This window comes from Homalodisca vitripennis, unplaced genomic scaffold (genome assembly GCF_021130785.1).
Source record: "Homalodisca vitripennis isolate AUS2020 unplaced genomic scaffold, UT_GWSS_2.1 ScUCBcl_7092;HRSCAF=14612, whole genome shotgun sequence".
Lineage (NCBI taxonomy): Eukaryota > Metazoa > Arthropoda > Insecta > Hemiptera > Cicadellidae > Homalodisca > Homalodisca vitripennis.
Genome location: NW_025783202.1, coordinates 17,947 through 34,417, shown reverse-complemented (window position 1 = coordinate 34,417; position 16,471 = coordinate 17,947). Strand labels below are relative to the sequence as shown.

The 16,471-nt window shown below is 34.6% G+C and overlaps 1 protein-coding gene across 1 annotated transcript; it reads right to left on the bottom strand.

Moving 5' to 3' along the window:
• Nucleotides 1–1,536: 1,536 nt before the first annotated feature.
• On the bottom strand, nt 1,537–15,310 carry LOC124374048 (acetylcholinesterase-like). Its single transcript, XM_046832347.1, is given in 7 exon segments — nt 1,537–1,599; nt 2,860–3,059; nt 3,148–3,247; nt 3,249–3,334; nt 10,090–10,246; nt 11,277–11,438; nt 14,942–15,310. Coding segments are annotated over 7 exon segments (861 nt in total). The 5' UTR covers nt 15,086–15,310; the 3' UTR covers nt 1,537–1,587.
• Between the last annotated feature and the right edge of the window lie 1,161 nt (nt 15,311–16,471).

The following is a 16,471-nucleotide window of genomic DNA, read 5'->3' as shown; positions in this document are numbered from 1 at the left end:
TTGTGTTAGTGAACAAATTATCAAAGCAAAGTGAGTACAATTAGACAGTATAACATAAAATAAATTGATGTCAAAGTCATTTGCTTTGTCTTTTATTGACTATCCCATCTACAAAGAAAATGTGGTAAGTAAGAAATTAAGCTTTAGCTTAAAGAATATTACTTTCAAAACTTTTTAGATTCAAAGTGATTGATAAGAACAGTGAATATTTTGTGTGAAACTTTATTATGATATAAAACAATCATATTGATCAGAACTTTCAATAGAGTAATATTAAGTTTGAAACCATAATTCAACCTACTTAAAAAGCCTGAGATAAATATAGACCCAGTGCTAGTGATATATAAACGTGTAGCCTACTTTCACTAATACAAACTACACTTCCAACAACACCACAGACATTGAAGTTTGATCGTTATTTAAATACCGACTTGGAACAATATGAGTCAGCCAACAGGGGATTACAACACATGTTAAAAAGCGGTTTAAAAAACTGATCGTAAGCAAGTCGCACAACCAACGAGGGGCAGCACACTTAGAAAACTGATCGTGAGCAAATTGGCACACCAAACGAGGGACGACGAACGTAGCAAAATCGCACAAGCCACCGTGGGGACTGGATCGTAACAAATGGCTACGCACATTTCAAGGGCATTTTATAATCGCTCAATTTAAAAATCACAAAGATATCCAAGAATGCTTATTGTTTAAGATATTTTTTTTAATTTAGAGATTACAATATGACAAACCAATATAAAATTCATTTTCAAAGTTCAAAGGATTTGGTTGTCTATATATTAATATTATATGAGTTATAAACTTTCACAATCATGATAGTAAATCTTTTATTTATTAATTATCATTCTAACAACATACACAAATTTACACATAAGAGACGTATAAAATGACATAACAATAATAATAAGTAGAAACAATTATAAAAGCAAATTGGTAAGTACCGTCCAATGAAGGACAGCAACAATAACCCAACAATAATAAATAAAAAAGAATATAAAATAATATTCAACTATATATAAACAATTAATTCATAGAGCTCTGCCTAGGACGTTCAGCAGAATCCTTGACTGCATACTTTGATCATTTCCAGGATTAAAAAAAAAGATAAATCCGCCACTCTGCTCTGCATGACTTAAAACTCTTAAAGCTCTTAAAACCATACATTACATGTTTAAATCTAACTATACTGAAAAGAGCATAATAAGAAAACATTTTTATTATCTAATGTAGAAGAAACTTCACAATGAATAAGATATATTTGATTTCATTGGTGAACATTATAATTTTGCAGACAATGTACTTACTGTGGTAAACTAAAATATTAAAAAAATTAAAAAAAAATGTTAGTAAATGAATATTAGACTTACAGACGGTTTGCCACAGTTTCCTTCTCTAACAGAACAACCCAAGGATGACAGGGACTTGAGTAAATTGCCCTCTTTCCATGAGACTGTCAGAAATATCAGGCAGGGAGGATTCTGCTTCAGAGACTTCTACACTGGGTGTAAATACAAAGTCCGGAATTTTCTTCCTCTTCTGTTTGGAGAACCATTTTACAAATAAGAAATTTTATTTCCTTCTCTGAAAATAAGATTTAACAATAAAACCAAAATAAGTTGTTGTTTGCGCCATACATTTTTAAATAGGTGGTTTTTAACTACATTTTGCAAGGAGTATTAATAAATTTGAATTTATACTGGCTGTTATGTTTTATTTGACTAATGTTGCAATTTTTAGGTCATTTGAAGCTTTTTAGGTATAAAAAAAATTTAAAACATTCATTAACCAAATAATTTTAGTCAATCTTGTCAAAGTGTAAGTTGTATTCTTTACAAGGACACAATAATAATAAATAATAATACTGTTATATTTTGATGTTTTATTTTATGGACACGTGGTTATTCTTTGTTCAAAGTTCATTATTGATGATGTATGATTTTAAAGAACAACAACTGGATCATGGACAATTGCCATCTTTATTTGTTACAACAGAAGCACAATGTTTCAAGAGCTTGTATCTGCTCTTTTCTTCAGTTGTCACATCCTAAAAGATAAGACAAAGTATGCAAAAACAAACAATTCAACATCTTATATCATGATTTTTTGCTTGTGCTTCTACTTTTGTGTTGGATTTCAGGTACTTGTATCTTTATTGTTCTGATTTACAACATTTTTGTTGTCAGCTTTGATTTTGCTATGTTTATTGTTATCTGTTTAAATACGTTATTTGTTCACATTCTTAACCTTATTTTTAGTCCTCCACCATAGACTAATGGTTACAGTCTCGGCTCTCTAACTGAGAGATCACGGGTTCAAATGCCGGGGAGGGCCAATCATGTATAGACATAAAACAGTGAGTGTGTACTATGAAAAATAAACCAGTGTACATCAAAACCGATATAGCTAAGCTGAGGCTTAAAAAACCTTATTTTTTTAAATTTGGCACCTGAGAAGAGGGTAGATACCAGTTCTCAAAATATTATATGTCCAATGTTGCGCCAATTAACAAGTGGGGAAATATCTACTGTATAATACTGTAATTTGGGTTTTGATTTAATAACTACTAATATTATTTGATTGTTTATAACATTTACGAAAATATGCCTTTAATATGCAATATAAACCAAGTACTTTTAATATCTTAATGTGGTTATGTTAGTTTAATGTAACTGTAAAATATTTAAGTTGCAAGTCATAATTCAGATGTACACAGCGTATGAGTTCCACTACTATAGCATTTATTTAATTAAGAGTTAGTATAAAATGAGAAATATGAGTTTAAGATGACACATTTTGTTGTTTCAAACCACAACATTACTGCTGAAACACTTGTATTCATACCTCAGCCATACATAACTTATGAGTGCCAGCCACTATATCATCGGCAGATGCAGACTTGAGGAATTGAAGTACTTCATCAGAGTCCTCAGAGGTACATCCCAAGGCTTTGGCCAGTTCTAAAGCAGTTTCCCTTGGAGCTTCTTGATTAGCCCATGGATTATTTGCAAAGCCACATTGTATAATAGCCTTATGGAACAGTCCTGAAATAAACCGAAACATTTACAAATTCATATTGTGTTATTCATTCAAAATGTCTCAAATAATTTTTTTGCATTTTTTAAAAATTACCTCTGGATGGAGGACACAAAAGTTGAAAGTGTACCGAGGCTCCTCCAGCACTGACTCCAATAAGGGTGACATTGTTTGGATCACCTCCAAAACTGTCAATTGTTGTCATGTAACCACTGTAAGGCCAAGGTCTGGTCCTTGAGTCCAGCATTGCCTGGGGCTTCTTCATTCTCCAAAGATAAAAACCCTGAAAAAATTGAAATATATGCCTTAAACAAATAAAAATTATTTTAACATAGATTTAATAATAATTTTAATTTTAATAAATTTAAAATCTTGAAACCACTGTTCATGATGACAGAGTTTTTCTTAAAAATTTTACTGATCCACCACAGTTGTTTTATGACTGTTGAATTTGTCTAAAACCTAAAATTTATTGATATCAATTTACTTATGTTATTAATAGAAGTATAACATTCTTCAAAGAAGTGCTTAAACCAAGTTCTAATTAATACTGAAGCATAATTAAAAACAACACTCTTTGGATGGCAGTTTTGAATCCAAACGTATTTTGCTAGTGCTAATAATTAAGCTGTCTTTCTTAGTTTCATTGGTGTTCAAGTGCTCTAATGTTGGATCTATCTCTTCATTTTAATCGAGTGAGTGCAACAATATTATAATTTTTAAATATGCTTTGCTAAATATTTCACTATTGATTAAATTAAAACAACCTATCTCACTAACATTGAATGTGCAGGATAGCAGACGATTACAAATTGTTGCTTAAATTGTCTTCTTCTTTTATAGTCATAGACTGTGAAATATAGAGTGTATATTAGCCCAGCACGTCTGTTATGCATGATGCCTACAGTTTGCAATTCGTATGAACTGTGCATGTAAGCTATTTTATCACCGTGTTGCCTGCATGTTGTCTTACATATTTTCTAGATTGTCAGGTGCGTGTGATCATTTGTAGATTAACTAAATATCATCAAGATGTCGGATATCTACGTTGCTTAGTTATTAACCTCCTTCTTTGTTTCGCCTAATAGGCCTCATTAAAGAAATATCACTCCCGTTCCACCATCCTCAACCAACAACTTGTCTGCTGTCAAGATTACGTCATCCATAGAGGAAACTATACATCTTTTTTTGCCACGGCCTTCTCAATATCTTCCTCCTACATTAGCAGCACTATAACAAATTATACTCAACATCCATCTACCGCACATAAAAAGCTACCATGAATAACATCGATGTTTGTGTTCGATGTATGATAAAGGTAACCGACGATACCAAGAGCATACAGTGCGATAGCTGCGACAGATGGTTCCATTTTGATTGCCTAAAAAGTATTCTGAGTCCCTCTGAATATAAACGCCTGGCAAACGATTCTGCCTTAAAATGGTTCTGCAACAGAGTGGATTGTCATAAAGATGTTTCTACTCCGGTTCCGGTCACAGGTGTCTTGGAAGACATCCTTAAGAAAATGGATTCGCTTGCGACAAAGGCTGATATTGAAACCTATTTCCAACGACATTGCTACTTTAAAGGATAGCTTCGGCAGGCTGTCAAGAGCCTTTTCTGAGATCGAACCGCGTATAAACAAGATTGAAAATGAAGTCAAATACTTATTAGAAGAGTCTCAGAAAAGAAGCGATCCTCTACCTACTGACGACATTTACTCGGAAATAGTTGATCGTACTTCAAGACAGTCTAACGTTATCATCTTCAACGTTCCCGAATGTACTAGCCCACTTCTACCAGAAAAGAAGGCGTATGACTTGGATAAGATTAATAAAATTCTAGTTTCAGTTAAGCTTACTTCTCAGAATTTCACCTTCTTTCGCATCGGCAAACCCTCTACTAAGTCATCCCGTCCTATCAAACTCATTCTGCAGAGTCCAGCAGAAGCAAGATTCTTCTTCAGGAACTTCTCATCTGATCTCCTGGATGGAGTACAACTCTCCGACGTTTCTATCTCTCACGACAGGACTCCTAGCGAACGTAAGACTCTGGACAACCTACGTAAAACTTTGGACTCTCGCATTAAGAACGGCGAATCTGATCTCACCATAAAAATACGTCAATGGAACTCCAAAAATTGTAAATAAGCCAAAAAACTAAATTCTTCCAACGGGTTAGCACAACTGAATATTTATTATCAAAACATAAATGGAATTAGGACTAAACTAGCTGAAATTCGTCAATCATTAACCACTTGCATACATGATATAATAGTCCTTACAGAAACAAACCTTCTACCTAGCATCGCAACCAGTGAACTCGGCCTATCCTGCTACCAAGTTTTTTAGGAGCGACAGAGCGCTCGACACTACTAATAAGAAGAGTGGTGGTGGAGTGCTAATCGCCATATCTAACAACATCAAATGTGCTGAAGTCCCTGTTTTGCACCCCATCAGAGGCTATTTTTGTCTCTATCTGTCTCTCCTACGGCAAGAAAATGCTCCTTGGTGGCGTCTATATTCCTCCGAATAAACCTACAGCATGTTATACTGATTTTTTCCGACTCTCTCGAAGATATTGTCAACTTTAATGGGTTTCAAGACATCTTGCTTCTAGGAGACTTCAATCTGCCGAATGCTGACTGGACCTCGATGTGCGCATCACGTGACGGCTCTTTTCAAGTTCCTCAAAATATGGCAACCTTGTTTGGCCTTACTCAAGTCAATAAGATTCCCAATTTCAGAGGTGTAATCCTTGACTTATGTTTCTTCTCCTCTTCTCAAAACATAACAGTCTCTCATGACCCGGATCCGCTGCTTCCAGAGGATATTCACCATCCAGCACTGTCTATGACTATATCTGGACCATTTAATGTCCAAAAAAATGTAACTTATCAGGCCAACGTCAAGCTTTGTGACTATGCTAGCGTACTCCAGGACCTACAGGCTCTTGACCTTGCTGACTCGGTTGCTCGGGGAGATGTCAATGAAGCATTCAACGTATTTGTTAACACAGTCAAGAAGAGTGTACTTCAATTCTCTCCGAGGACGAAGATGGGATTGTCAGCCTTCCCTAAATGGTTTTCTAAGGAGTTGATCCGCCTTACAATTTTGAAAAAATCTCTCCACAGACGCTACAAATCGACCCTTTCCCAGCTTAGTTATAACCAATTCGCTGCAGTAAGAGCACAGTGCAAGTCATTGTCCAACACTTGTTTCAACCGGTACATGAATACAGTTCAAACTTCAATAACTGATAACCCAAAATTCTTCTGGAGCTATATGAAATCGTTAAATAATAACAATGCAACCCCCACTACCATGCGTTTTGACGACATCTCATCAAGCTCTGAAAGAGATGTAGCGAACATGTTTGCTGACTTTTTTGCCTCAGTCTTCAATCCGGCCAATGACCCATTGCAGTCCAATCGAATCTCCAGCTCATCTATTCACCAATTTTCTACCTGCCGCATAAGTCCATCGGAGGTTTTGAAGACACTCAAGAATCTTGACACTAAAAAAGGTCCGGGCCCCGACTCAATCCCACCGACAGTAATTAAGCACTGTGCTGACGTCATCGCCCGTCCCTTAACCACACTCTTCAACAGATCACTATCAGAAGGAGTATTCCCGGATATCTTCAAAATTGGCCATGTGGTTCCCATACACAAGAAAGGCTCAGTAAATGATATAAAGAATTACAGGCCCATTACCATTTTACCAATACTAGCCAAAATCTTCGAGAAGATTGTTCTGAGCAGAATCATATTCATGATCAGCAGCAAATTGACTATTAGTCAACATGGCTTTATCTCAAATAGGTCTACCTCCACCAATCTCGTTCTCTTTCAAAGCCATATCATCGAAGCATTTGAACGAAGGAAGCAGATTGACACCATAGAAATGGATTTCTCTAAAGCCTTCGATAGAGTGTGCCATGAAAATTTGTTAAATAAATTGGGGGCATCGGGATTTTCAGGACCCTTCCTCCAGTGGCTTAAAAGCTACCTACATAACCGGAAGCTGGTAGTGAAATATAACAACGTCCTTTCCAAGGAGTTCAAAGTAACAAGCGGTGTCCCACAAGGTTCCCATCTCGGGCCCATCCTATTCAATTTGTATATAAATGATGTGGTTTCTTCCCTGACTTGCAAACACTTGTTGTTTGCGGACGACCTGAAGCTGTACTCCGTTATATCTTCCGCCTTGGACGTGGCTCAACTTCAAGATGACATTAACAGGGTCGATCGCTGGTGTAGTCTTAACAAAATGTCGCTGAATCTGAGCAAATGTGTTTGCATCTCATTTTATCGCATTTCAAAACCTATACTGCATGATTACTCTGTCAGAGGTGTGCCACTATCCAGAACATCGGAGGTGAGGGATCTTGGAGTGTTCTTTACTTCTTCCCTAAGCTGGGAGCCCCATGTCCAACATATATGCAATAGCGCTCTTCAAGTCCTTGGCTTCCTCTTCCGAGCTTCTAAGTCATTTACTGATCTAAACGTTCTCAAACTCTTGTACTGCTGCCTGGTGAGACCGCACTTAGAATACAACAGTGTTGTTTGGTCTCCTCACCAGCAGTATCTAAAAGACAACATAGAGAAGATCCAAAGACGTTTTCTGAGGTTGGTTGGTGTTAGACTAGGATTCCGATATCTGGATGTTCCTGTGCAAGAAGTCTCACGGCTCCTAAACCTACCCTCCATGGAATCAAGGCGTGTCAGTCAGGACTTACTTTTCTTATACAAGCTGGTCAGAGGAGAGTTGGACTGCCCTGATTTGCTGGAAAGAATAAACTTCAGGGTACCTTCTGGCACGAGGTCAAGGGCACTTTTTGCGAAAACCTCAACTAATACCTTATATGCAGCCAATAGCTCACTGTTTCGAGTCCAGCGCCTGGGCAACACACTTCCTGATCACCTAGACTTCTTCCATACCCCGCCCTCGTCATTCAGATCAGCTGTTCGAAGCCTCCAATCGTGACACGTGACCACCTTTGGCTTGTGCAGTGATGTGCTCTTGAGTGGTGCCTTTAGAGGGCCACTACAACCAGTGCAAGTGGTTTTGTTATGCATGGCCTGATCAAGGTTGCTTCCGTATTAATTAACTTGTTACATTTCATGCCTAGTATTGTTAGCAGGCTATTGTTACTGATTATTCTTTGTTGTTATCGCTAGTGTCATAGTTTATCTCTTGTTTGTGTCATTGTTATCGCTTTAACCACACATTATTCATTTTTGCATATTTTTATTAGCTTGTTGTTATTGCAGTTTATTGTTGTGTTTATTGATTGTTGTTGCTTTCTGTTGCACCGTTGTTTGTTATTACTTCTAGCTTATTGTTACGTTTGACTAGTCGGCATTTATTAGTCGTTAAGTCAGCATCTTGTCTTAATCTTTGCCATTGTACTCTTCACGTTGTTGTCTCCATTATTTAGAAAATATTTTGTTTTGTTTTTGCAATTGTACAATTTAATATTTCTTGTATATCTCTTGTACACCGTCTCAACATTGTGCTACTTTGCTTACTATATATGTATAATGTCCTGTATTTAACTATACTGATTGTAAATTGGCTAAGCCGTTGGAAGACAAAAATAAATAAATAAATAAATAAATAATGCCTGTAGTCTTCTAAACAATTGTGACAAACCTGAACTTCATTACAGAATATACTTAATAATTTTCTTTTTCACAACATCTCATTAATTTAATTCATTTTAGTAAAATCGTTAATTATATTATAACTTTTGAATATCTTACTTTATTTAACTATCTCCCCACTACCAACATACAGTATGCTTTCCTGGCAATTTGCGAATATTGTTTTTCGACTTTAAAACAAAACTCTAGGAAGAAGTAAATTTTGAATCCAGACTTAAGTATCTGTTTGGATATCAATGAGTTGTTCACTCTCTGGAACGTTTAGATGCAGGGGGTATTTCTTCTTAACATGGATTTGATACACACATTATAGAGTTGACATCGTTAATAGGGAGATATTAACCAAAACAGAACCTCAGTTTGGAAAAATAATGCAAAAACACATCATTAGAGTCAACTCTTACATTAAAATAATTTTCTTCAATAAGCTGTTTCAAGGCGGGAAATCTGATTTCACCTTTAGCCATTACAGCATTCCACAGATCGTGTACATTTTAAATCTTTCCTTTTTGTTCTGGCATGTTTAAAATATTTGTGTTAACATGCTCTACTTAAACAAATCAGTAAGAAAAGCTATAACTGACAGAAAGCTTATCACTAAATTTGTTGGAACTGGCATGGATTTCATTCTTCTTGTAAGTATATATTTCGTGTGTGTCAGCTCAGACACCCTAGAAAGGAAGTTGCCAAGAGACAACCAATGAGAATTACTGTAGAATAAGACACACAAGTGGTTAAAATCTCATGTCTTGGCACATTTATTCAATAGATCTTGCCATTTTAGGAGTGTTTTAATGTACTTTATTGCACACCAATCTTAAGTACATAGTGCAGTTTTTTACTGAGATCTTCAACATCAAATGCTTCTCTACTTATCATGCAATGGGTCCAAACCACACTGGTCGCTTCTGCCCGAGGAGAGCTTGAAGTTTTCTTTCATTGACCCACCATTAAACTGCCACTGTCAGTACATACTCCAACACTTTATTGTTAGTCAATGTTGAGGAAACTCATACAGTTATCTAAATTACCAAACAGATCTTAGCATGTAGTAGATTCCTTGATTTGTTTAACTTATCAAATGGGGGTCTTTGTTAGTCTGTCCCAACGGCATTGCAAACTCCTTACCTTTTAGAATACAAGTAAAAGCAGCTGGTCGTTAATATTCTCTACCACGCCATCTATCCTATGACTGATTGCTTTGTTTGACAAGGGTACATTGTCGATTAATGACAGCGTCTCTGACAGTATTTCACTTTGAGAATCACTGAAATACAGTATTCTATATGCCTATTTGGAAAGCTTAAATTCAGTAAAGATTTTAGAGGGAATAGATACTTAAAATATTTTATCCTGAAATAGTAACTCACCAAAAGCTCCAACTCTGTAGTTAAAAGAGACAACAACTACGTCACCATTCATGAAATTCTCAACACCTGTTTTAGTCGAACTTCCTGACCAACATAAGAAACCACCACCGGGAATGGAGAACAACACTGGTTTATTTTCTGTACTTTTGTCTGGATGCTGAAACAGATTATACAATCATAAATTAATCCCTGCCACTATTGTGGTCTTTTAAATTATAAAATTGAAAATACCTAAAATATACAAATTTAAATTGTTTTTTAATAAGTAGAACAGATAATTTGAACATGTTTGGAAAGTCCTCAGTTTGTAATAAATAAAATAAAACTGTACTATGTAAGTTTTGACTTTCTAGTTTTTAAGTATCATTCAGACCAGCTTACGTTGGAGAGAGTAATGCAAAACGTTTTTAAGTGGTAACATGTAGATTGGTCAAACAGTAATTTATTACTTTCAGAGAATGAAAGCTGAGAATGATGTAGTGCGTAACATCATCGTTAAATGTGTTATCTACATACGTTTAAACGTAAATACATGTTTGACACAACAAATTTTATTTATTTTTATTAACTTGTTTGTTGCATTTAATATTCTAACAAAATATCATATTGGAACCCATTGTTGCCATCAAAAAAGTTATAATAAAAATATATTTTTAAAATAAACTGTGCCAAAATATAAAGTTTCAATTTACAATATATTGCAGATTAATATCTTATTATGTCTACTATAATTTCAACACAATGTTGTTTTGGAAAGTTTAAACAATAAAGGTAAAATAAAATGTATAGAGTTTAAGGTAAAAAGGAATGAAAATCAATGTTTGGTAGAACATGCTTTGTATTAAGTCGGTCTCACACTCCTGTAACAATTACCTTAATTCTTTATTTAAAACTTTATTTAAGGATAAGAGGATTTTTATGACAAATGTCCGAAATCCTGTTATATTTTCAATTACTTTAATTAATTAACTAGCTCATCATTCAGTGGTGTTTAACATAAATTTAACAATTAATAATATTAATAATAAGATATCATGATAAGAAATTTATATCAGCCTCAATAATAAAGAATTGGATCAACCTTGGTTAAACATTGAAAAAAAAACAGTTCCTTCAAATCTTTAAGTACTTTTACACTTGTTATATTAACATAACTTACTGAAAGTACAATCGGGTATTTTAATCACCTCAGTTGTGTAAACATTGAGATAAAGACAGTCTTCACTGCCAATAGTTTCATGGTCTGGAGTTGATTGACAAGTGATGTTCATGAAGACTGGTTGTTTGGGATCGTTGCCATCTGTGAGAGCATCCCAGATGCCTTCCCATCCTCCGTAAGGTTCAGGTGCCTGTGAGATGATTCAAGACTGTGAATACAAATTGTACTTTTACTGTAAATAATACTAATTTAAAATTTAAATTATGTTCAAAAATAAAGAAAAGTAAAAAGGTAGGCAACTTAGCAACTGGTATTAAAAATGAAAACAAGAAGTTGTTATTGTTTTTGTATTTGATGCTGACTTGACACGGCCTTCTCCATCTTGGGATAGTTTGGCTTTGCAATTACTGTGAACACAGTCTACATTTTTTTTATGTTCTCTTAGGACAAGAAGCTTATAAATTGCACTTAGTCCTGTAAGAACCTTTGCGCTGCTTCCGGAGTGACAGGATATTCAAGATAGGTAAGGTTAGGGAGTAGGGGCCGCCTCCTATCGAGATCCATGAGGAACAATTAGGGCACTAATCTCAGTCATGTCTCCCCGGAAGAAGGGGAGGCCAGCTCTGAACCAGCCTCTCCAGTCAAAGTAGTCAGGGGGTGGCACACCCTTGTTGAGGTTAACAAGAACCTCTGAGGTTAGGGAACAAACCACACCAACTCCAACAGTCATCTCCCACAGTAGACTAGACCTATCCAATTGCCCATGAACCCCAGAATCTCAACATTTGTGGTTAGTGATGTGCCACTACTGGACACAACACCATTGGTTTTTGCTGTGCCCAGTGGTGGGTTCAACTGGTAGGTATAAACCAGCCAGAAGTGATCCCTGCTGGGTACACAGTCTACCTACATATAGCCATGATGGAAAAGGTTGATTGAGTTTAGCTCCAGTTCACCTTACTCTTAGTGCAGCATCTACGTTCCTACCATAGCTTTATTATGTGAAAACCTCCTTCTAGTATGTGACAGTGTCAGATTCTAGATTCTGCACTAAGAGGATGGTGAACTGGAGCCACCCTCAATATTCACACAGCCTATGTAGTTTGAATCACAATTAAATAAATGACAACACATACCCCCAACAAACTTTCTACTATGCAACACTAAAGAACACATCTAGACATAGATAGAATAGAATAGAATATATTTATTGCGTTAACAATATATATTACATTGTATTGCGATGGTCAATAATAATAGCAGTTTTTCACAGAATTTATCTTAAAAACTAAATCCATTCTCTAGTCTTTCCGTACATACAGGCACACATTCATGCACATACAAACAGACAAAATTCGTGGGATCAACCCCCAGGTTTGCAACATTACTATGGATATCAATCCCGAGTGTGCTCCATAAACTCGCCAACCGAGTAAAAAACACAAGGTATTGTTTTAATTGGATTTTATTTTTTTGTTTTGTTTCTAAATTTAGTGTTTCAGGGAGCTTTTTAATGAGTTTTATCCCAGCTTGAGAAGGGAGGCGTTAAAATGCTGCTATTCTATGCTGTCGGGTTCGAAAGCGCTCCCTAGCTCATGTCTGTGTATATAATTGCCCTGTTTCAATTTACACTTAAATAAAAAGTAAAATGGAGTCTCTAAAATGTATAAGCTGGGTAGAGTTAGCAAGTTGAGCTCCCTAAAGGCACTTCAACACAACTCTCTGTTGTTTAATTTTGCAATGATTCAAACAGCTTTCTTTTGCAGTCTTAATACTCTTTCCAAGTTTGATATTGTACAACTGCCCCATAGAGAAATTCTGAAAGGCAGGTATGGAAATATTAATCCGTAGTAAGCCATCATTAAAATATCATATGTACAAGCCTTTGATAAATTTTAGTGGACAAAAATTCTAGATGCCAATTTAAAATATATATTTTTAATGTGAACTTTCCTTTATTTAGGTGTATTCCTAGAAATTTAGCAGAATCATTTTCCTCCAGAAGAATGTTATCCACCATTACTGTTGGGCTTTCATAAATATTCATCCCACGTAAAAAGAAGTTGATGTAATTTGTTTTTTAATGATTAATTTTGAGATTATTTACCAGGAAATTTTGAATGTAGGAATTGAGATCAAAGAAGGTTTGAATTTACAAACAAGTAAAAGATTTGGCCTGGAAATAGAGAGTTGTGTCATCTGCGTATTGAATGATTTTTCTTATAAGAGGCTGATGCATGGATGATGTTCACATAAATGAAGAAAAGGACAGGATCCAAAATAGATCACTGTGGGACTCCTTGGTATTCTCTAATACTGCTTGATACTGTATTCTGGACCTGAACACATTGACTTCTGCTGCTCAAGTAAGTTATGTGTGGAGCCACTGGTGTGCTATCCCTGTACACCACAGCCTTCCAGCTTATATACCAAGCAATAACAGTATCAAATGCTTTTGAGATATCAAGAAAGACACTGATTGTTCTTTGATGAGTCTCATTTTTGTGCTATCTCTACAATCAACTAAATCAAGCTTTTTGAATGGTTCTTTCTTGTCCTGCCAGCAAGAAAGCATTATAAATTATCACATTTTGCCAAGAAATCTTGTCAGGCAAATCTGCACTATATACACACCACCAGCTTCACATGAGCGGCAGATTTAAGCCAAAATAGGGATGCTAGGATTTGTGCCACGCCTCAACATAAAAAAGTGGATTCAAACAATTAGTTCAATGAAGTAGACCACAACATGTGTAGCCTTTGCTGAGGTTTAATGCAAAATTCCAATAGCTTATTTTATTACTGAGAAATAAAATGACAGACAAATCATATGGAAAAGAACTTTGTACATCCCCCAACAAATAGGAGAGAAAAAGTGTCATTCTCCTGAGTGTCAAAGTCTTCAACAATGCTCAGCCAAATTCATAGAACTCATTCCTGTCTATGTAGAAATTAAGTTTCATGGAAAATTTTCAAGTCTACAGATAAAATCTATCTCGAGATATCTTGTCACATGATACATTCAAATTTTTATTTATTAAATTATGTTTCGTATCAAATCTGTACACCAAATCACCATAAAGTAAAGTTTTACATGTTGGGATTAATTAGCCTAGATGTGTTGATATGTCATATATTAAAATCTCTTATGAATGTACTTTGTTTGTTTACAAATATAGGTATTTATTATGTTAATTTTTTGTTATCATCATTATTACCTATAAGACACATGTAAAACTATTTTCCAACACTCAGCTAAATCCAATTTTGCGACATGCACCATCGTCAAAATTTTTCCCTCATATGAAATGAAGCTTCATACAAAATTTTAAGTCTTTTGGACAGTTTATTTTTGAGATACTGTGTGGACAGACAGAAAAGACATTTTTCCAGCCCCACGAGTGATAGACTTTGCTAACGCTCATTATAAAGTGGTTCTTTGTGTAGGGGTTTAATTATTAATTAGCTGATTGTAATTATGATATTGTTTATTTGCTGTAATTATACTGTGAATCTTCTGGAAAACTGCACGCTACAAAAATAAATACCCAATTTATTTCATTACTCACCAATTTATTTGTCACTCAAGTATAAAGTTGTGACTGTTACCGTAGTCATGATAGTGTAGTGTACTTTGTACACTGTAGACACTACACTCTGTACTTCACATTAGTAATAAGTACAAACAGTTACCTTAAACCTGAGGTCCCCAAGAGGAGGTTTGCCAAATGGTATACCCAGGAAGGCATAGTAAGTCTTGTCATTGAGAACAGAATATTTAACCAGACCTCTCAGCTGACCCAGTTTGGTTTGTATCACAACTGTCTCTTCCTCCATGTTTATTTGTTCTAAAACTAAACAATGTACTAAATACACAATGTTGACTAATAATCTTAAACCTATATAAGAACTTTTTATCTCATATCAGTTGTTTGTGGCAGAAGTTGCTCTAAAATAAACTGAACATTCATTTTATAATGTAACTCTTTAGATGAAACATCTTAATTAAATTTAGTAACTTCAAAGTCATTATAATGCTCTTAAATAAGCATTTCTTCAGAATATCTTTACAAAGAGGTCTCATCAAATCTGTGTTTGATGAAATTAAAATAAGAACTTGTAGCACTATTGATTCAAATATCAACTTTAAAAGTTTGTTTGTCAGAGAAGTTTAACTCAAACAACTTTCGAGTTAGTAGTATTTTTAATGTCCATTACAAATGAACACAATAAAATAAAATATTTATTGATTCAAAACAACTTGGCAGCATAACAGTGAGAAAAACTGTTTGATAGTTTTTTGTGAAATCTGAAAGATAATTATTGAGATCATACAATAGCAAATTCAGACTTTCAGTTTGGGATGTGAACCCATCAACTCATATTCAGTTGAGAGGTAGGCAGATGGACTTGTCTTTTTAATTGAACGTATTACTGATACAAAGTTCTAGATTTTTGTAGAATGTGAAGAAAAACTTCAAGGAATGGATAAAAGAATGTAATTATCCAGTATTATACTGAACAAAACAGCTTCTTCACCATTATTCATATCCTTGTCATCTATATAATCAAGTCTAAATTCAAATTTAAACATAGTTTATTCAAAAATGAACAAAGTACACACAAGTTACATATATTTTGGTTCTACATACCGGTCGGTATAAGGTATGGCAACATTGGATTAAGTAAAAATACATTACAGTAAAAGTTTCTATAGATTTATCATTTCATTTGACGCAGGTAGGTTGTCATTTACACTAATTATAGTGAACAAAATTGATTTTTCCCTCAATACATTATTTTTTATAAATTATTTTATTACGTTGTTTCAGTTGTGGCCCTTAGGACAAAAAATATTTTATTCTTAATTATAGGTAAGCTATATATTCAAAACATTACAACAGATGTGTGATTTTTTTTTTAAATTTCATATCAATTTTTAAACATTCAAGATTTTCAACAACGTATATTTCTATTTTACATAAAAACATATATATTGTATACAGCTGCAGTTTGTATTTCATCAATCTTTATTAGTTAGGACAAATTATCTATTTATTAATATATTTGTAATTTAATAGATGAAAAAAAATAAAATACCTATTTGAATTATTTATGTCTAAAATTATTTGATGAAACAAAAGGATGTAGTTACTTAACTTACTCAGTTGTATACTGCAAAAACTGTTGATTATGATTTAACAATCCAGAAGGAGCAGTGCC